The sequence below is a fragment of the Hemisphaericaspora subhashii genome, assembly GCF_019202705.1.
Source record: "Hemisphaericaspora subhashii strain CBS 10753 chromosome Unknown scaffold110, whole genome shotgun sequence".
Classification (NCBI taxonomy): Eukaryota; Fungi; Ascomycota; class Pichiomycetes; order Serinales; family Debaryomycetaceae; genus Hemisphaericaspora; species Hemisphaericaspora subhashii.
In genome coordinates, this window is record NW_026057287.1 from 1 (window position 1) to 21327 (window position 21327).

General features: G+C 35.2%; 9 protein-coding genes and 1 pseudogene across 10 annotated transcripts; 4 read left to right on the plus strand and 6 right to left on the minus strand. All coding sequences in view use genetic code 12, as the record gives it.

The window, feature by feature from the left end:
• J8A68_002804 lies at positions 1 to 2815 on the minus strand (annotated as a pseudogene). Its single transcript has 2 exons — positions 2808 to 2815; positions 1 to 2450 (listed from the first exon to the last, which is right to left on the minus strand). Coding segments are annotated over exons 1-2 (2458 nt in total).
• A 2205-nt stretch (positions 2816 to 5020) lies between these two features.
• On the plus strand, positions 5021 to 5995 carry GVP36 (Gvp36p; the record flags this gene model as incomplete). The annotated part of the gene is made up of 1 exon (XM_049406593.1): positions 5021 to 5995. One exon carries the CDS (start codon positions 5021 to 5023, stop codon positions 5993 to 5995), a length of 975 nt encoding a protein of 324 aa, XP_049263888.1.
• A 108-nt stretch (positions 5996 to 6103) lies between these two features.
• On the minus strand, positions 6104 to 7705 carry HOM3 (aspartate kinase; the record flags this gene model as incomplete). The annotated part of the gene is made up of 1 exon (XM_049406595.1): positions 6104 to 7705. The coding sequence occupies one exon, from the start codon at positions 7703 to 7705 to the stop codon at positions 6104 to 6106; it is 1602 nt and encodes a 533-aa protein (XP_049263889.1).
• A 753-nt stretch (positions 7706 to 8458) lies between these two features.
• On the plus strand, positions 8459 to 10387 carry OFD1 (oxidative DNA demethylase; the record flags this gene model as incomplete). The annotated part of the gene is made up of 1 exon (XM_049406596.1): positions 8459 to 10387. One exon carries the CDS (start codon positions 8459 to 8461, stop codon positions 10385 to 10387), a length of 1929 nt encoding a protein of 642 aa, XP_049263890.1.
• A 774-nt stretch (positions 10388 to 11161) lies between these two features.
• J8A68_002808 (uncharacterized protein) lies at positions 11162 to 11749 on the minus strand (the record flags this gene model as incomplete). Its single annotated transcript, XM_049406597.1, has 1 exon — positions 11162 to 11749. One exon carries the CDS (start codon positions 11747 to 11749, stop codon positions 11162 to 11164), a length of 588 nt encoding a protein of 195 aa, XP_049263891.1.
• Positions 11750 to 12032: 283 nt separating this feature from the next.
• Positions 12033 to 16481, minus strand: J8A68_002809 (uncharacterized protein; the record flags this gene model as incomplete). The annotated part of the gene is made up of 1 exon (XM_049406598.1): positions 12033 to 16481. One exon carries the CDS (start codon positions 16479 to 16481, stop codon positions 12033 to 12035), a length of 4449 nt encoding a protein of 1482 aa, XP_049263892.1.
• Positions 16482 to 16966: 485 nt separating this feature from the next.
• J8A68_002810 (uncharacterized protein) lies at positions 16967 to 18334 on the plus strand (the record flags this gene model as incomplete). The annotated part of the gene is made up of 1 exon (XM_049406599.1): positions 16967 to 18334. The coding sequence occupies one exon, from the start codon at positions 16967 to 16969 to the stop codon at positions 18332 to 18334; it is 1368 nt and encodes a 455-aa protein (XP_049263893.1).
• Positions 18335 to 18593: 259 nt separating this feature from the next.
• On the plus strand, positions 18594 to 19598 carry J8A68_002811 (SDR family oxidoreductase; the record flags this gene model as incomplete). Its single annotated transcript, XM_049406600.1, has 1 exon — positions 18594 to 19598. One exon carries the CDS (start codon positions 18594 to 18596, stop codon positions 19596 to 19598), a length of 1005 nt encoding a protein of 334 aa, XP_049263894.1.
• A 213-nt stretch (positions 19599 to 19811) lies between these two features.
• On the minus strand, positions 19812 to 20207 carry J8A68_002812 (methylated-DNA--protein-cysteine methyltransferase; the record flags this gene model as incomplete). The annotated part of the gene is made up of 1 exon (XM_049406601.1): positions 19812 to 20207. One exon carries the CDS (start codon positions 20205 to 20207, stop codon positions 19812 to 19814), a length of 396 nt encoding a protein of 131 aa, XP_049263895.1.
• Positions 20208 to 20451: 244 nt separating this feature from the next.
• Positions 20452 to 21036, minus strand: J8A68_002813 (copper transporter family protein; the record flags this gene model as incomplete). The annotated part of the gene is made up of 2 exons (XM_049406602.1): positions 20452 to 20948; positions 21024 to 21036. The coding sequence occupies 2 exons, from the start codon at positions 21034 to 21036 to the stop codon at positions 20452 to 20454; spliced, it is 510 nt and encodes a 169-aa protein (XP_049263896.1).
• Positions 21037 to 21327: the final 291 nt, after the last annotated feature.

Consider the following 21327-nt stretch of genomic DNA (forward strand, 5'->3'; position numbering starts at 1 on the left):
CAACAACGCCCATCTTAGTGGAACCATCTTCATCAGTATATGTAGTGGTATAAGACCTTGCTTCAAAGTTCAGAGTCGTTGTGTACCAGTTCTCATCGTCATCTGTTGTAACAATCACCAAGCCTGTCTTTGTATCACCATCTTCATTAACATAAGTGGTCGTGTCCATACTGTCATCAAGGACGGTAGTGTACCAGTTTGCGCTATCATCCGTATTAACAACAACAACCCCCATCTTAGTGGAACCATCTGCATCAGTATATGTAGTGGTATAAGATGTCGGTTTGAACTCCAGGGTAGTACTGTACCAACTCTCATTTTCATCAGTGGAAATCACAACAATTCCAGTCTTTGTGTTACCTTCTTCATCGATATACGTAGTGGTGTACACGATTTGATGCAAGTTCAGTGTCGTAGTTAACCATCTCTGGTTCTCATCAGTTGTAACGACAACAACGCCCATCTTGGTAGAACCATCGCCGTCAATATATTTAGTGGTGTAAGCTGTCGCTTCGAAGTCAAAAATGGTAGTTTTAGAGCTCTCATTTTCATCAGTAGTAACAATTTCAGATCCTCTAGATGATTCTGCGCTTGTCAATTCGCTGCGTTCAGTTTTTGTGGTTTCGACTTCAATGGGTATATTATCATCGTCTTCCCCGGTTTCAATTTCGGCAGCCCCAACAGATGACTCTGCGTCTTTCAATTCAGTGACTTCAGATTCCATGGTTCCGGCATAAGCGGTTGCATTATCATCATCTTCCATGGTTCCAATGTTGTCAGTTCCAGCAGATGATTCGTCTTCCTTCAAATCAGCGAATTCAGATTCCATGGTTCCTGCATCAGCAGTTGCATTATCATCATCTTCCATGGTTCGAATGTTGTCAGTTCCAGCAGATGATTCGTCTTCCGTCAAATCAGTGAATTCGGTTTCCATAGTTTCGAAATCAATGGCTGTAGTATCACCCTCTTCCATGGTTACAATGTCGTCAGTTCCAGTACATGATTCAGTGTCTTTCAAATCAGTAATGTCGGAATCTATGGCTCCGGCTTCAGTCGTGGCATCAGCATCCTCGTCCGAACTTGTGATATTTTGATCGTTTGTTTCCTCTTCGTCATCATCAGTGGAAGCATGAGGCTCGTCGTAATTAAAATTAGTGGTTGTCATCCAAAGACCATCATCAGTTGTAACAACCTCTACTACGCCAGTCTTAGTTTCACCATCTTCATTTACATAGGTGGTCGTATAAGCAGTAGATTCAAATGGACTTGTGGTAGAGATACTGTTTGCATCATCAATTTCCACTCTTCCTGTCTTGGTTTCTCCCTGGGTATTGAGATACGTAGTAGTATAACTAGTTGAGAGTAACGTTCGGGTGATCTCAGTCCATGAACCCAGTTGAGTAGTGTATAATATTTCTAACGTTTGAGTAGTTTGTGAATCCGATACAGTAGTTGTCACTAACCTTGGGGTAGCTCCGGGGTCTTCAGGAAGTTCTTCGTCAGCAATACAAGTTATTTGGTTTGATTCCTCGGGAATGGGTCCCATGTATGCAACAGCATTATTGGACACTCCAGCGGTCCCTGCCTTTTGAAAATTGGCCTGTTGGTAACCCTTACCAATATCATAATAAATTTGATCGAAAGCAGTGCTTGTTAATTTCAAATAACCAGTGTTTGGATCATAACTATAATAGTTGGATAAAAGGCCAAGATTTACACCAATCTTATTTCCATTCCCAAACCCGACAACTTTATAAGGTATATTTCCCTTTCTACCAAAGCCATTTAGATCAGCTATCACCAGTGCAGATGTTCCATCCATAACAATTGTTTGATCGAAATCGGCTATGCTGGACGTGAGATGTAGTAGTGAGTCGCCCTGAAGAATAAAACATCCACCCCCGACAATTCCGGCTTCTTGTACATAGCTTTGGTTTTGGATATATATAGCCCCTTCCTGAGTCATTACTGTGCCATAATTGAGCAGGACATATCCAGATCCACGGACTCGTTGAATAAATTTTATTAAACCAGTATTCTTCCAATTGGCGGCCTCTATTGCTTGGGTTGGAGTACCCGTCCGCCCGTCCAGGGCAAAGAATATGGATCCGCTGTTTGAAAAGTTTTTTAGGGCAATGCTAAAACTTGCAGATGTGCTTGTTTGTAATGAGTCGAACAGTACAACACCAGTGTTGATAAACGAACCGTCTGTAAATTCAAGCCAAAGAAATGGTAAATATCCAACTATCGCACCATAATTGAATGAATTTGACGTTACTGTAACAAAAAATCCACCATGATTTGTTACATCGGCAGCAAGTTCTGAATGTATAGTGGCAACCATTTGAAAACTGATGAATGCATTCTCGCTAATTATATATTCCTCGCTTGAAAGCTGGATACCATATACATAAGTTGGTTCATTAACTTCAATCAACCCCAAACAATGTCTGAAAATAGTAAGCGAAAAAAGTACCAGTAATAACGTGAGTTGCATATTTTTTATTTTTTAGATATGTGTTTGTGTAATAACGGTTTTTATTTTTTTAGTGCTTTAATGAATATAGTTGATGTTATTAAACTTGATAGAAATTATGGATAGACTCTACAAAGGGGGGATTTATAAGATTATTTATAGAAAATTCAGAGAGTGAATGTTTTGACAAACCATTAGAATAATTTGAAGCGATGAACCTCATAAAAACCCAAGGTTCGAATTAAGTTTAATGGTAAATTTTAGTGAATAATTGACCCAAAACTATGAAGTAACTTGATGATAATTTTGTCTTAAAAGATTCTTTACGTACCAAGCCATGTGTTGGAAATGTGATCGTATGTTGAATTTGCCATATCCTTAGGATACTCTTCCTTGGTGAAAACTGTAGCTCAAAGTTTGTTGGATGATGAAATGCTAGATGAAACCAGGCACATGCAATGGTTAACTTCATGGGAAAAAGTCTAAGACTTCCATTTCTAATGTTGTCATGTTTATTCCAATAATGTAACCAAGTTCAATTGATGGATACAAATCATGTAGAAGTGGATAATTTTTGCCGCCATGCATAAGGTTCTAAACTTCCCACGTCCATAACTGTCGGTTTTTTTTTTTTACAAAAAATACAACGCCCCCTCCCCTGCCCCCCTGCCCCCCTTATCCATGGATTTTCTTTTAGAAAACCTGAAGTAATACTTAGACAATACAAGGTTTCAAAAAATATGAAGGCAAGTAGTTAAAATAGGTGTTATATCAAGAATACATTGTGGGACAGAAAGAAAAAAGGATGCAAATCATATCAAAAGAGGGATGGAAAAGCATTCTGTAAGAAAGGTTGCTGTTGCGCTGTTCATATTTACAATAAGGCTTTGCGAGATAGTTAGAATGTGATTTAGTGGCCCTGGTTGGTTTATGGAATTGACATGGGATGTATTATTATAAAGTATTGCTTGTAACCCCATCTATCTGAGAGAATAATGTGCAATAACCCACAGTACTGAGATTCTCCGTTATACGCTCGGTTCCTTCTCAAAGTGTAAACTTTCACAATGTAACGTGCTAGTGGAAAAGTCTAAGCAAATTTCTGACTGAAACTATGTGGGAGTAAGAAACTTTATTGGAAATTTCGTACCTTATATAAAACTGGATTGGATATGTACCAGTAGCTTACGTTCAGAGCCCTTATTGGGGATGTGCACGGTTCCTCTGTTGTTTCTTAGAACTATTTTAGGTCATGTGACGTAATTGAGAATTTCAAGAATATATTTACGAGAATTGTTTGAGACTTATTTTTTATAGTTTTTATATTACTTTCTTTTAGTTAACTAGTGTTTATTTTATAATATTATATTATTGAAATTCGTCGTGAATCTCCTCAACTGGTTTCCTTTGTTTGGTTGTTTCATATTGGGTATTTCAACAATATGTATATTACAGCTGGTACTACGACTCTCACTTACGAATGTTGGTCTGGTTGTTGTTTCTGTTTACACCAAGTTCAGGAGTCTGTTGAGCATATTTTTTTCCATTGCCCGGTGAGTTCTATGATCTGGCGGTTAGTATGTGACATGTTTCACTGTTCGCTTGATTTGGAACTTCCCAATATTATTTATAATGCGAAGTGTTTGCTGAGAGAGTACAAACTCTTCAATACTTATATCAAGCTAGTTTATGGTCTTTGGCGTTTGCGACGGTTTGGCTCCTCGGAACCACGGTTACTTACGGAGGATGAAGCCCGTTATTGGTCTTCTCGACTACGAGACCTCAACTTCTTTTAAAATTTTCGGTACGATTTTTTGTTAGGCTATTTTGAAGGTATTGTATATAACCTTTTTTGTACAGTATATATTTCAATACATGTCTAGTTTGTAAAAAAAAAAAAAAATATATATTATTGTTTTTGTGTGACAACTCGCATAACTATAAAATTCTTATTGATCCTTATTGCAGAGTAGCTCAAGAAGCTATCAGATAAGATCGATAATACAACCAGTACTTAAAGTTAATAATCAACATAAAGGGGACACAAGATCCTTAGTATTTTTAGCTATAAGTTATTGTCACAACTAGTCAAACCTGTGACAGTTATACCAACTGAAAAACCGGTAAATACAACACCTCCACGAGAAGAGGGCTGGGCTCCCGAACATGGTTAACGCTCGACATGCCCTCACACAAGATCTGTTGTGCATTAGAAGGATATTTTCAATGAATTCAATATGCATACTCCCATCACACTAGAACGGAAGTACAAATTACCCACATTATATATTAAAATAAATCAGAAACTTCTTTCCTATGGCAGGATCGAAACAAGTTTTAGTAGTTTGATTTTACCAATGTCGTTAATAACTGTTTTATTTTTCTGACAGATTGGCGACATTTACCTTTTGTCAAAGGCAAAAAAAAAAACCCAACGGGGCTCTCTTCCAAAAACCTCCTTCGCCTAACCACTCTCCTTAAATTTTACTCAATCAATTAAAGAAACTTAACCAAATTCATCACCCGACAATTTTCCCATCAATCATGTCATTCAACTTTAATAATTTCACTAAAGAATTCAAATCGTTGACTGATAAAATTCTGACTGAATTCAATACTGAAGTTCTCCCATTGGCTCACCGGACCACTCGTTTGGTTCAAGAAAGAATTGGTAAGGTCAATTCTGAAGATATCTCCCAACTTCCAGCTGAATATACTGCTTTGGCAGATAAATGTAATATGCTCGAAGGATTGTATAAGAAAGTCTTGAAGATCACTAATTCCTATGAAACTGAAACTTATGATTATCCTCTGAATTTACAAGAATCATTGGGGGATTGGGGTAAAGGTATAACTGATAGAGTTGAGGCGTTAACCAAGGCTACTTCAACTAAAGAAGCTCAAGCAGCTTTGGTAGATCCACATGCTGGAGAATATAGACCACCAAAGACTTTCTATCATGCGTTATCACGTGCCACTGATCCCAAAATTTTAGGGGAAGTAGATGGAAGTAATAATGATGATGTTTTAAGAAAAGGATTAGAAATATATTCTACCAATATTAATAAGATTGCCAATGCAAGAATTGGACAAGATCAATTAATTAAAACTAAATTTAATTTACCATTAACAACTACCCTTCGATCATTAATTTCTCAATCAAATAATATTCAAAGAAAAGTTGAACAAAAAAGAATCGATTATGATTTGGCAAGAGTAAATCTTGGAAATTGTACTAATCCAGCCAAGGAACCTCAATTTCGTGTTGTCATGGAGAATGCAGAAGATGAATTTGCAAACACTGTTGAGGATGCAATTAATATCATGCAAAATGTATTGGAAAATGCAAAACCATTACATGAATTTTTAGAATTGATTAAAGCCCAATTGGCATATCATAAATTAGCAAGTGAATTATTGGGAGGTATGGTTGGTGAATTTGAATCATTAATTGAAGAGAATGCTAAAATTTCTAATAAAGATACTAGTGGTCCTGAATCGGGTGATTTCGACTTGTAAGTTTTTGTTTCAATTTCTATTTTTAATATTGTCTATGTGTTTTTAAATACTTGTTTAATATTTATATAATTTATATATTTATCTTTCTATTAAAAGCGTATTGGTGCTTTATGCTCCCATTCTCAATAATTCCAATCTAACGTCTATAGCTCCTTCTTCTTCATAATTTCCTTCTAACAATTTTGCATGAATACTTCTCAATGCCCTTAATGTATCCTTTTCATTAATAACTGCGGATATATTAATTTCATTTGCACCCTGACTAATCATTTCAATATTTATCTTTTCATCAGCAAGGATTTTGAACATATTTCCTGCAATTCCAATGAAATTTACCATTTGTTTACCAACTAAAGAAATAATGGTCATTTTTCTAGTAATATCAACACTACCCATTTTTCTTAATTCAGTCAATGCATTTTTAAGTTGATATTCTTGTTCTGATTGGATGGAAAGTGCCATTGAAACATGAACTTCTGAAGTAGAAATAAGATCAACCACAAGTTTGTAATTATCAAGGGTGGTGAAAATATGAGCTAAGAAACCATGACTAAGGGCTTTTTTATTGGAATGAATATTTATTACAACAATATCTTGTTTTGCGGTAATTGCAGTAGCTGATTTCTTTTTATGACTTATAATATAAGAACTTGATAAAGTTTCAAAAGCTACTGGTGGATGCGGTGGAGTAGCTTCACCACGTCTACCCAAATTGTCAGGATAAATAATCGTTCCTTTACCAGTTGGATTATCAACATTTTTTATTCTAATTGGAATTTTAGCTTTAATAACTTGTTCCATTGTAAATGGATGAATAACTTCACTTCCATAATAAGTCAATTCTGCAGCTTCTTCAGGAGTAACACTATCTAATAATCTTGCATTTGGAACTTTTCTTGGATCGGCAGTAAAGATTCCATCAACTTCTTTCCAAATTTGAAGTTCATCAGCTTGAATACCTACTGCTGCCAAAGCAGCGCAAAGATCAGTATAACCTCTTCCAATACCATTAAGTAATCCACCTGGGACTATACCAAAATATCCAGTAAGAACTGGAATTACATCGGAATCTAAAGCCGAGATTTTTTTCCCAAGTTCATTTGATAAGAATTTATAAAAAGTTTCATCAAATCCATTTTTAAAATTATAATCTAATGGGATAAGATGAGATAAATCTAAATAGATTGAATTTAATCCTTGATCTTTCATTAATGCTGCCATAAATAAACATGATAATTTTTCTCCAACTGACATGATTGTATCTAATGATCTTGGACTAATTTCTCCAATAATTTGACAAGCATGTAAAAGTTCACCAGCATGTTTAATTTCATATTTCATATCATTTACAAGTTTTTGTTTTATTTCAGATGATTGGATTTTTAAATCAATCATTTTAATATGATCTTGTTCAATCAATTGAAGGATATTGGCATAATCTTCATTACTTGAAGCTAATTCAGCAGCTCGTAATAATCTAGAAGTTGTTCCTTCACTTTTTGTATTAGATGATATAGCAGAACATACTACTGCTAATCTAGTTGTCTTTGAATATTCTTTAATGATTTTATCAACAATTTTCTCGGGGAATTTACCAACAGAAGTACCACCGAATTTTTGGATTATCCATCTATTAGATTGGAAATCCAATACTGAATTGTATGATCTTATTGATGCAGGAGTAGATGGAACAGATGATGCTGATGACATGATCTAAACACTTTTCTTTTAAATCTTACTAAAGAAAGAAAGAGAGAAGAAGAAGAACAAGAAATATATGATAGTGAAATTTTTTTTTTTCTGTTTTAAATGGTTATATTACTATCGGAATAAAAAAAAAAAATGAGTCAAACCCGGAAAAAGAAAGAAACCGGTACCGGTGAAAATGTTTAGTGTAATATAATTGAAGATTTGTCTTAATTATAATTAGTAAGTAGTTGGTTGATTGGTAGTAGTAGGAGATTCTGTATCAAGAAGGGATCATATAATTATTCTAAGATTGAAAGCCTACTTTACAATATACTAATAATACAAGTACACAAGTAGAAATTAACTTAAAATAAATCAGAATATGAAATTGAGTCATCGTAAAAAAAATGGACTGGGCTAATTTATGAATAAATATTTATTTAACAATTCTATTTTTAACAATAAATTATAACGGTTTGTTATTTATACTACAAATTTACATCATTTCTTAATTTACAATACTTATGTATATTAATATGACAAATCAATAAAGGTGCAGGTAATGAATAAATCTATTTAAAATAAATCAGGCAATAAAATATTTCTTCAATCAATCCTTATGCTGATTATATGCAGGATAATTTTTCAGTAAGCTCACTTCTCTCGTTCTTTCTTTCTCATTAAAAAAAAAATTAATTTTCAATCATCTCATAGCTTTCCAACTTTCTTTGTTTTTGGAGCTTACAAATTAAAGGTATAACTATCTTCGTTACAATGACAAAGAGATCGTTAGACAAAGAGACTAAACCTTCCAAAAGACAACAATCAACTACTCCTGCTCCATCTAGTTTTGAAACTCCAGAATCTTGTTTTCAACCTAAATTATGGACTAATAAATTTCAACAAGATTTATCACTTGAAATAAAACAAAGTAAACCTTATCAATGGGGTACTATAAAAGAACTTATGAATGATGATCTTTTACGTCAAGTACGTAAAGAGATTCTTTCTCAAATTCATTTCACTGAAAAAGAAACTGATATTTATAAAGTCTTTCAATCAGGTGATTTAGCTAATTTATCAGGTTTAGATTGGGATGATTTAAGTAGATTACCTTATTTATTCCAATTAAGAAATGCAATTTATTCTCAAGAATTTCGTGATGTCATATCAACTGTTACTGGTTGTGGTAAACTTAGTGGATCAAAAACTGATATGTCAATTAATACTTATACAAAAGGTTGTCATTTATTAACTCATGATGATGTAATTGGATCTCGTAGAGTTAGTTTTATCTTATATTTACCCGATCCTGATAGAATTTGGAAAGAACAATATGGTGGTGGTTTAAGATTATATCCAAGTATTGTCCCAAATGTACCTCATACTGATCATCATGCAAAATTAGTACCTCAATTTAATCAAATTGCGTTTTTTAACGTTCAACCAGGTTTATCATTTCATGATGTAGAAGAAGTAAGAGAAGATAAGCAAAGATTATCTATTCAAGGTTGGTTTCATATTCCTCAAAAAGGTGAAGATGGTTATATTGAAGGTGAACAACAAGAAACTGAAGCAAAATCAACATTACAACAATTACAATCAAAGCAATTGCAAGAATTTGATTTCCCAAAACCAATTAGATTACAATTCCCTCAAGAAGAAATCAAATCTTTGACAACCCCTTCAACAACCTTATTTCAACAAGATATTGAATATCTTTCTAAATATATCAATGTTAAATATCTTTCAACTCCAAATTTATTTCAATTAAGAAGATTGTTTTTAAACGAATCAATTATAGAACTTTCAGATTTCTTACAACCTAAATATTCGGATGTTCTTTCAACCATTATTCGTGATTTTGAATTAAATTCACCATCACCTACAAAATCAACCGATATTGCCCACCCTTGGAAATGTGCAATCCCACCTCATAAACATAGATTTATGTATATTGATGGAACTAGTTCTTTCCCCATCACTCAATCGGCTATTGAATTTCGTAATAACATTGGTCCACAAGAATATCCAAACTTCTCCCAAGTTCCAACTTCAAATGAAGTTGATGCTAAACTTGTTGAAATTGCTAATTTATTCAAATCAATGAGTTTTAAAAAATGGTTGAAAACTTTAACTTCATTTGTCACAACTTCAGATCAAATCCTTATTCGTCGTTTTAGACCCGGGATCGATTTTACTTTGGGAACTACTATACCTAATGATGTTACACTTACACCAAAAGATGAGAATGTATTATTGGAAGCAACCCTTAATATAACTCCATCGGCTGCCAATCCTAAAAATTGGAAAGATGTAGGAGGATATGAACTTTGTGTGGAAACTACTACTACTACAAAGGATGAGGATGAAGAAGAGGACGCCCCAGAGAAAGCGGAAAAAGAAGTCGAAGAGGAGGAGGATGATGATGACGATCCAGCGATTTATAAGGCAGGAAGTGCCGATAGCTTGTTATATGGTGGTCCCTGTAGATTTAATGTATTGACATTGATGCTTAGAGATAGTTCTGTTTTGAAATTCATAAAGTATGTGAGTATCAATGCGAAAGGATCAAGATGGGATTTATCATGTCAATGGAATGTTAGGGAAGAGAATGAGAATGATGAAAAGGTTCTGAAAGATAATGATAATGATGGAAATGATAAAAATGATGAAGAGAAAAATGGTGAAGAAGAGGATTAAGATATTTAGTTAAATAATGATATTCTGTATGTAGAAACAAATCAATGACTTCCTGTTTATGAATTCAGAATGCTCTCTTTCCTTCAATCACCCTTGTAAATGATGCAAATACTTCCAGAAATCAATACAAATTCTGTAATTTCTACTTTGACAACTACTTATTCTCCTCTAACGGGAATATTTCAACTGGACTTCGTGCTAACTCATGGCGTTGTATCAGATTACCTCAACTTGCAACCATTCCCTAAATTGAAATCCATTTTTGTTTTTGCAACACAAAATTTCAAAAGCGCAATATTTCAAGATGCGCAAGACATTTTACCAAATTAGAGAAAGATCTACAGTAAATTTAAAAATGCATGTGAAAAAATAAATATTAATAAATAATTTTCAAATTCTTTATATACAAGCGAAATGAACATAACTAATAACACCACCAATAAGAATCTAATAATAAACATGAAATAAAAGGGAAACCAAATTTTTAACGTAGCTAAACAAAAACAAACAAACAAACCACAAGTCAATATTCTCGGTAATATTCATTCCCCGTCCCTTCCAAGAAAGATATATACATGTAGCACTCTATTCAAACTCTTTTTTTTTTTTGGCCACTCCCTAAACTAAAAAGGAGATGGTATGCAGAAGACAAGACTCATTCTGTATAGACAAGCCTCGCCATGTAATGTTTTTTTTATGATATGGTATGGTATGAAATGGAATTTTCGGAATGAACGAGCTCTTCTTAACCACAAACCATCAAATTGAAATTCTCTATTGCATTAATCTTTGAACTTCAGAAACAACATTATTCTTAGTTTCAAAAACTCCATTCTCTTGCCATTTTTCATTTAATACTTGCAAAACACCTTCAAATGCCTGTTTACCAATTTTTGCATTTTGACCAAATCTTTCAACTGACCAATCTTCAATCTTATCACATAATCTACTAATGGAAGCAAATGCCGTGATTTCGGCGCTTTGTTTAAATAAAGTTCCTTGTGTAGGCAATTCAGGATCTGGCTTATATACAACAGTTTCATTCACCAATAATAAATGATTCATCGTCAAATTGGATGATTTCATAACCAATGTTTTATTCACTAAATCAACTTCACTAACCTCTCGAACATAACTGACACTGGCTCCACCAACTATAAATTGTAACCAACTTGGTATTGATTGTTTGCAACCGATTAATCTCTCTGACCGAAGAACTTGAGTTTTTGGGTCTATTGATCTCAGTAAGATATCTACTGAAATGACATGAGTTGATAATTCATTGGGATACTTTTGCCAATTAGCGGCTGTTACTTGTTCCCATGGATAATTAAAGTAATGATCTGATTCAAAGAGCTTCATCTTGTCTCTTAGTGATCTTTTCTCTTTTTCTTTATTAACAAATGTGTAACAATCGTGTGAACAAAAAGGATATCAATAACCCTTTATATAAAAAATGAAAATTTTTTTTTTTGGTTTCTTTTTTTTTGTTTTTAATTTTAAAATTAATTGGCGGGACGCAAATTGAACAAAAAAATAATTCTTCTCTCGGACTTCGGTAGAATTCGGAATCAAGATATTGCTTTTATCTATTAAACTTTAAAGAATATATAAATACGAACTATAAATAAATGACTTACTTTTATTAAAAACCAATGGAATCATCGGAATCGGCTTCTTCACTTGACAGATGATCACTTTCTGAAGTATCGAGATTACCATCTGTATTTTGTTTCTTCTTGTGGTTAATTATTCTCATATTTTGCCGGGACTTTGTTTCCTGAGATCCAGTAAACAGATCATGTCTCACTCTTTGAGAAATCGGCATTTCATCTTCTTCTGATGAACTGTCACTAGCACTATCACCACTACTTTCACTACTACTACCATCGCTGTCAGTTGCACCGTTTGTTCCTACAACGCTTTCTTTGTCGGCCCTATTTGTTTTCTCTTCAGTTACCAACTCTTGATCTTCTTCATCGGATGAACTCTCACTGTCACTGGCATCACTCATATCTTTATCCAGCTCGCTATCTGTTTCATTTTTACTCATTTCAGTAGTAATTTGCTGATTGACTTTACCATTTCCACTCGATTTGCTCTGATATTCTTGGGTCGTTGTTTTGAGGTTAGCAACCTCTTCTGCGTCTTCTTCTTCGCCTGATCCGGTGTCGCTGCCACTATCACTATCACTATCACTGTCACTGCCACTCTCGCCCTCGCTCTCACTGTCCCCTTCGCTGCCACTGTCAAGGCCATTGTTGTTGATGTTCGCAGTATTTGGGTCAATGCTATTATCAGGTTTAATTTGGTTGGCACTTGCGCCACTTACGTTGATTTCCTTCTTTGATGCCACGTCGTCTACTTCCGAAGAACTGGAACTATCATTCTCACTATCACTATCATTTCCACTTCCACTTCCACTTCCACTATCGCTATCTGTATCACTATCACTTCCACTTCCACTTCCACTTCCACTTCCACTTCCACTTCCACTTCCACTTCCACTTCCACTATCGCTATCTTCATCGCTATTTCGGGAATCAATTTTGTCAGAATTTGACGTTTTGCCCGAAACAACTGCAGCCGAAGTAACCTTTATTTCCCCGCTATCGGCCACACTTTTGTTCTCTTCATTTCCACTCTCACTCTCGCTTTCACTTCCACTCTCACTTTCGCTTTCACTTTCACTCTCACTTTCGCTACTACTGCTGCTGTCGGAATCATTTGACATTCTGAATATTTTCGACTTAGAAGGGCTGGAAGATTTCATTGGTGTCGATTTCGTTTCGATGGTAGTGGTTGGTTGTTTGAGGTCCATCAATGATGCTATCGGTTTCCGATTGAGTGGGGTCGTGGAAGAAATTGCACTTGATGGAGGAGTAACCGATTGGGATCGATTACTCTTGGATAAAAGTGGGTTTTGATTCAGCTTAATAATACTTGGAAGTTCACTGCCCAGTCTATTTTGGATAATCGGCGCGACTAAAACTGGAGTTTTATTTATTTCTTCTTCTTCTTCTTCTTCTTCATCATCATCATCATCTCCAGACTTTGCCCCTGTGCTACTATCTGACATTTCCTCATCACCAGAGCGTTCAGAGCTTTCGTCCTCTTCTTCATCAGAGCTTGGTTCACTATTAGAATCTTTTGTATTGGCTACTGTAATGCCACAAGTATTAATCTCTTGAATATTTGCAACAAGGGGTCTCTTAGAACCGACAAGGACTTCCACTAGTTTTTGAGTATTTCTTTCTTCTTCTGATTCGGATTCACTTTCATCTGACACCTCTTCTGATGATGATTCGTCTATATCCATTTCTGCCAGTTCCACTTCGTTTTCATTGTGGATTTCCTCGTCCATTTCCATTGCATCTACTGCTTCTGAGATACACATGGATATGGGCAAATTCCCATTTTGTTCTTTGGATGCTTCCAACGATTCCTCTTCCAGATCTTCAGAATCCGACTCTTCTTCTTCTCCGGACCCTTCTCCAGATTCTTCATTAGATTCATCTTCGGATCCCTCTCCTGATTCTTCTGATTCGGATGTTTCGTTGGCTTCCACTGTGGATTCCCCTTTGACTAATTCTTTGTCTTTCTTTTCAACGACCGCCCCATCGACATCATCGTCCCTTTCTTCGTGCACTTTCTTGATTATTCCTCCAATTGACACATCATTTCTGGACTTCTCTGGGATACCATTTTCTGCAGCAGCCTTCTCTTTTTCTTCTGTTTCTTCCTCTACATTTGACTCGATGATTTTGTCACCCTCAGTTTGTTGCTTGTTCTCTTCATCTACTGACTCTTCCTCTTCTGAATCTGATTCTGATCCTGATTCTGATTCTTCATATTCTTCCAGTTCAGTTGGCGAAATGTTTTGTTCCTCTCCCTCATCCACCAGAGACTCGATTTCTTCTTCTTGGATCAGTCCCACTTCATTCTTATCCGCATCTAATTGGCCAACGTTCGCAGCTATTTCCAGCTTCTCCATTTGCTCTACTATTGGTGAACTATTAACAGCCTTACGTTGTACTGCTGGTCCGGTTTCCTTTCCTTCGATTTGATCGTTCAAAGCATGTGTTGAATCAGCCTTCAGCTTTGAGAAGCTCTCACCATCGAAAATACTTCCCACAAAACCATCATGATTGCCATTACTAAGCATGGAAGTGTTATCGATCTTGGTCCCATTTGCACTGGTTGAATTTGAAGAAGAGGGGATATATTTCGTTCTAATAGTTTGAATTGCAAATGAGTCCTCCGTAGTTTCGGCCGTTGCTGACCCCTCTTCCTCGTCTTCATCCTCTGGTCCAATAAATTCTAAGTCTGCTTCGCTGAATGATTCAATAATCTTCGATTTCTTGATAGTGACAGGACACTCTAATTCTGTAGAAAGTTTCCTCTTAGAGTTAGGTATTTGTGGCTGGTTTTCAATTGGCACAGATGGTTTGTTAGACTCGAGCATTGCCACTGTTGCTGTATCTTTGGGGAGCCTTATGGTCGTGTGAGAAAATTGTGTCATCTCCGAAGATGTTGATTTTTGAGACTCCAATCCATTAGACATCTCTGAATTTATATGGGAATCTGAGACCCGTTTCTCGACATTGCTGTCAGCTCCATTGCTGAGAATATCATTACGGAACGTGACAGTTTCTTCATACAATGTTGATAGGAAGTTTGACCTGTCAATATGTCTATCACCGGAAATTTCTTGATTTATAAGGTATGTTTGCCTAAACAATTCACGATTTTCTGAAGCAATTTCAATCTGTGGTGGCGTAAGTTTTTCTATAATACCTGGCGGATCCATTGAAGGCTGATTTTCTTGTTTAATATCATTATATAGTAGCATGAATTTAAAATACAAATCTGACTTTCCTGAATCCGATAGCATTGGCAAAAGATCTGACATAAAGAATTTATTAACTTTTGCAAAATCAAAAGAAATTGGGTTTGGAATTACGAAATTCGATAACTTATGAATTATGTCATATAAATCCATAATACCATAATTATAATCCATTATAACACTTTTATGTTCTATCCCGTCCAAAGAGAACTTGAAACCTTTTGGGACAATTCTTGGATTATATGATTTGCAATCTAATGAGTTCCTCAAGAATCCTGATTTCATGATGTTTAATTGATGAAAATGTTGTAATGTTGGATCGTCAACAAGGGATTTCATAAGTATGTGATAGTTGTATAATAAAACCGGTATCACACCTACTCTATCAATATTTTGAATTGATTGCGATAATCTATAGGTTACATAATCATTCAATCCAAAGCCATCTGGGAGCTTTAGATAAAGTTTATCTAAGTACTTATCTACTTTGGAATCGACATAGAATATCTCGATATTTGAGAATTGAAAATCTATTAATCGACAATTATTTTGAAGGATAAGTATAATCTTTCTATTCTGTAAATGAAAATGGAAATTAATTCGTAAAAGGTATATGTACAAGTGATAGGGGTTAAATAATCCATTCGGGAAGTAGTTGAGCTGCGATGTCGGGATACTGGAAACTACGAATGGATCTAAAATCTCAGTGGCAGATAAGTTTCCCAGTAAACTAATCGAAATAAGGTCGTTTGTAGATGGTATTGATAAATTAATTTCATCCAAATAAAACACGTTATTGGGTGAGTACTTATTTATAGTCAAATATATTCGTTGAAATTGTGAGACTAGTGAATTACTGCCGTCATTGGGGATGGAGCTCTGATAATGATTACCTAGATGTTCAATATCCTCGACTAATTTAGCTTGATCTACAATAGGAAGTTTGGGATGAAACATTGCAATAAAATTGGTTACTAAATCAAGCACACAATTTAAATCTACCAGGGGCGTATATAATTTCAAGACATATTCTAATAGTGTTTGATAATTGACTGAAACCCTCAGTTTGCTTCTGATCTCTTCTTCAGACTTGATGATGCTTTCAATAGTTGGTAATGATATATCCAGGATTATGGAATGAAAATAACTCCAAGTACTAAAGGTTGTATGATCAAATGATATCGACCTGTTGTAGTTGTGATAGTCTAATATCACCAATTTCAAATCATCAGTGATATAAAACATGGTTGGTGATAGTTTGCACTCGTTGTATTCTCTATTATAAGGTACAAGGTAATGAAGCGCAGTGAAGATTTTGATTTAAAAAATGGTGGGTCGTGCAAGCTACCATTTCCAGTTTAGGAAATTTATATGCGCCGCGCGAAGATCTTTGTTATTTTTGGACTGCAGAATTTTTGGACTGCAAAAGTTTACGTTTTCGATGAGTTTAACTTGAAAACTAAAACTTATGAATGCAGAATACTATTAAAACGAGGCTTCTCCAGTTGGGATAGTACGCTATGCTAAGTATTAGATTTCGCTTTAACTGGTTTCATGTTGTTGCATGCTAAGATCAAAATAATAAAAAAACCTGTTCCCAATTTTTTGCAGCCATTTTCTTTTTTCTCAATTTCGATTTGTGGTTTATTCTAATTGGATTACTAACTATTTTTTGCCATCTATCTCACATCATCTAAGTCGGATGCTTGTTAATTAAAGCCATAAAAGGAATGATATCTATTAAATTAATTTCTCAAGAAAGTACAGCTCCCCCAGAAACTCCTTGGACCCAATACAAGAAACCTTTTTACAATATTCGCAATATTTTTGAAACAAAATCAAATTCAACTTCCTATTCCACATTTACAAATACACCATTTTCACCAACGTCAAGCCAAGCAAATGAAACCTCCCTTTTTAGTACTGATCACCATCAATCACACCCGGACCTACCTCATCTGATGGCAAAAGATTTAAATCCCGAAATTGCAAATAATTTGAGTTTGGAGGTGTACGATAGACCATGTCACGCTGCCCTGATGTTTGATTTGAGTTCTTTAGGGTCCTTCAATATTGATTTTGAATCATTAAGTTTAGATTTTGATAACGATTTTATATCTTCTAGTTCAATCTTGGAAGGGAATATTATCCAACAACCACAGCCCATCAAGCGGTATGATCTGGAACCAACTGTGAAAGCCGGGGATTTTCATGATCGTCTGCATCGTGGACCATCTACTATGTATCTTGAAGAAGAAGAAAATGAAGATTCCGAAGAAGAAGAATTTGATGATACGGTGTCAGGATCCATTATGGAATCATACAAAGAATTATCACTTATGGAAAGAATTTTTGGGATGTTCAAAACCAGAAAATTCAAAGACACTGGAAGCTATTTAACAACTACGACATTAAAAATCCCATTAAATACTGGTTCACCTTCTAGTTCCAAGAAGCTGCAATTGTCTCCCAAATATTTTTCGCCCCCGCCACCAAAGCCAGCACAACAAGGAGAGGAAGCTCAGCCACCAATTGATATATCCATATTTGGGCTGAATTCAGAGGAGTCGAGCATGTACGAAAGTACAAATATCAAGTTTGAAAATAATGCCGATATGATAATATATCATGACTCTCCACTTATTTCCACCAATAACTCCAGATTCTCAGAAATTGTTGATAAAAAATACCCTGGGATAAGACGATTCGCATCAGTTAACAAACCAAGGAGAAGGATTTCATTCAGTAGTCTTTCAAAAAGTCTTACATTCCCTCGATTCCGTTCTAAAAAGGAGATGATGGAAAGATCATTATCATTACCTAAAAAGTTTGGCTTGAGAAGAAGCAATACAGAAATAATGGCAGGTTCTTTAAGGAATGGCAAAACCAAGCTTCCAAACAAATCAATCCTTAAGTCGAAAATTAACCAAAATTTGGAGATGGAAACAATGAATAGTATGAGAGATGACTCCATCAATTTCGATGAATTTTTACAAAATTTCGAAAATTGTGAACAAGAAAAATGTGCTAAGGAACCCACTTTGAATTCTTTGCGTTTTGAACAAGTCAAAAATTACTATAATAATTACGGGCAGTAGCTAAGTGTATAGTTTTATAATAATAGACATTGCAACTAATTTTCCCGAAAAAAATTGCAGCTAGGGATACATTTCCTATTTGGGAAATATACCCGAATTTAGATCCCTGACACAATTGGGCTTCGTTTTCAATAAACAATAGTTCCCCCAACACATTTCGATCCCCTCTACGGCCCTTGGACTATAAATACAGAAGATTATATCCCATTTCTCAATTTCAAACTGTCTGAAAGCATAAAACGTCAAGCAATCCAAAAAAATGTCAACAGTTTTCGTCTCAGGAGCAACTGGTTTCATTGCTCTGCACACAGTTCAACAATTATTAGACCAAGGTTATAAAGTGATCGGATCAGTTAGATCAGAATCCAAAGGCCAATCATTGTCTCAAGCCTTGAAAAACAATTCCAACTTCAGCTATGTTATTATTCCTGATATCTCGACTCCAGGTGCATTCGATGCGGTCTTGAAACAACATCCAGAAATAACTGGATTCTTGCATATTGCATCTCCATTTAGAATGAATATTTCTGATCCTGAAAGAGATACTTTGATCCCGGCTATTGAGGGTACTAAGAATGTCTTGAAATCTATTCAAACCAACGCGCCTCAAATTTCCCGAGTTGTGATCACTTCATCTGATTGTGCTGCTAGGGAAAATGATGACAAGAATCCGAATATTACGCTTGATGAAAGTGTCTGGAGTAAAGCTACCTACGATTCTTCAAAGGTTCACCCAGTTTTGGCCTATTTAGGTTCCAAACCATTAGCCGAAAAGTTGGCATGGGATTTTGTCAAGAGGGAAAACCCAAACTATGAATTAGTTACTGTTTTACCAAGTTATACTTTTGGTCCACAAATTGACGATTCCTTAATTTCACCTGTTTTGAATCAATCATCCCAAGTCTTGGAACAAATCGTGTATCTGAATCCAGATTCTGAATTACAACACCATGTTGGAAGTTTCATTGATGTCAGAGACGCCGCCAGAGCCCATATTGTTGCATTAACTAGCAAGCAAGCCGTTGGCAGAAGATTAATTTTATCATCATCTAGATTTACTTCGCAATCTATATATGACATATTAGCGGACAAATACCCAAATTTGAACACTTTCAAAGGTGAAAAGGGAACTGATGTTGAAGAAATTAAACAATTGCAACAATTGAACTACTCTACGACCAAAGAAATTTTAGGTTTTGAATATGTTCCATTGAAGAAGAGTGTTGTCGATTGTGTTGATCAATTGCAACGCGTTAGAGCCTAAATAACGTCTATGTATTAAATAAATAGTGTAATAAAGTTATATTTCTCTCTCAGCTCCTAACAATATTTGTATAATTCAGTTTCAATTCGTGCCTCAATAGAAACTCTTTTATAGAATTTCCCCATCTATAACCTGTTATCTTTCCATCCTTGGAAAGCACTCTATGACATGGAATAACCAATGCAATTTTATTGGCACCACAACAATTTCCAACTACCTTCTTGATTTAGGTATATTCAAAGATTCTGCCAAACTGGAATAATTCATAGTTTTTCCAAGAGGAATGGTTAATAATTTATCCCATACCTTCCTCTGTAGCAGCGTTCCAAATATAATTTCTATGGGTATAACATCATTTGTCAGGTATGGATCATTATAAATATCAATATACTTGGCAATTGTCAGCTGTATTTGATCGCTTTTGCCTATGGTAGACAAAGATTTCAACTTATGGGTCTTGATAGGTTGAAAATCTTTCACTAAAATCTTGCGTAAAAGATCTGAGTTTGATCCAAGGGACGCGTAGTAAAGTTTCCCTTCCTCATCTAGTACTAGCAATGCTTTAGTGGGAGATGAGACGTTGACCACTGTATAATATAGATACTTCATGATAGCACGGAAGATGATCAATTATGCTTGGCACTAATTATGGTTAAATAAAACACGAAGAAAGAGTAGTAGAGACGTGTATGGGGTTTCGCATTTTTCAGGATTCTTGTAATTGAAGATTTAATTTAATCACAGCGGTGACTACAGAAAAAGATTCAGTTGCAAATTATAACAAATTTTAAAAAGTAACGTATATGTTATATTAATATAAAAGAATAAATACAAGTGAAATAAATTTGTAAATTCAATGGCCACATTTGGTTACGCAATGTTCTTGACCTGACATGGTTTCGGTATAAGAAAAGATAAGTTTTCCAAAGAAAGCACCCAAGATACAGGAGAAAATAACATAGCCATTGTAATACATAAAGAACAACATGATTAAGTAAGCTAACCCCCATTGAATAGCAAACAAAGCAGTTCTAATGATATGTTCGGATGGGGTTGGTCTAATTCCTGGAAGCAGTCTCCATAACCAAGAATGAGACAAAGCATGGGTATATGGATTAGGAGCTGTTTGTAAAGCACTGTGCTGAGGTGTATCGCTTCCCTTTCCAACAGATTCGCTGTCTTCTGGACAAGGACAACAGTCATCTTTAGTTGAAAGACGAGCACGTTGGACTATAGCGTAATCATACTCATAACTGACTCTATGTAACCATTGGGCAGCTACAACAATAAGGAAAATACCAATACAGGTTCCAGCGAATTGGCCCTTTGTATGAACGTGCCATGATCTGGCTAAAAAGCAAGAATCAATAGTGTTCCAATTCCAAAGCATAGAAATTTTGCAGGCTGCGGGCTCTGCTGCCATACTTCCCATATCCATTTTGATGAAATAATATTATGTTCTGATATATTCTAGTGGATAGTACCTTCTATGCTGAAAGAGAAAGAGGTCGAAAGAGAGACAATTATAATGGTTACTTTCCCAGTGTATTTATAGTTTTGGAAAACCCTATCAACCCCCCAAGGAAAAGAAATACGGCTGAACATGGAAAAAAAATGGGTTGATTTATGATCTGATTAATATAACGAGCAAATTTTTATTCCATTTTAATTCAATGAGCAAAATAAACTTAACAAATTTAGCTTTTCAATACAGTTTAGTAACTAACTA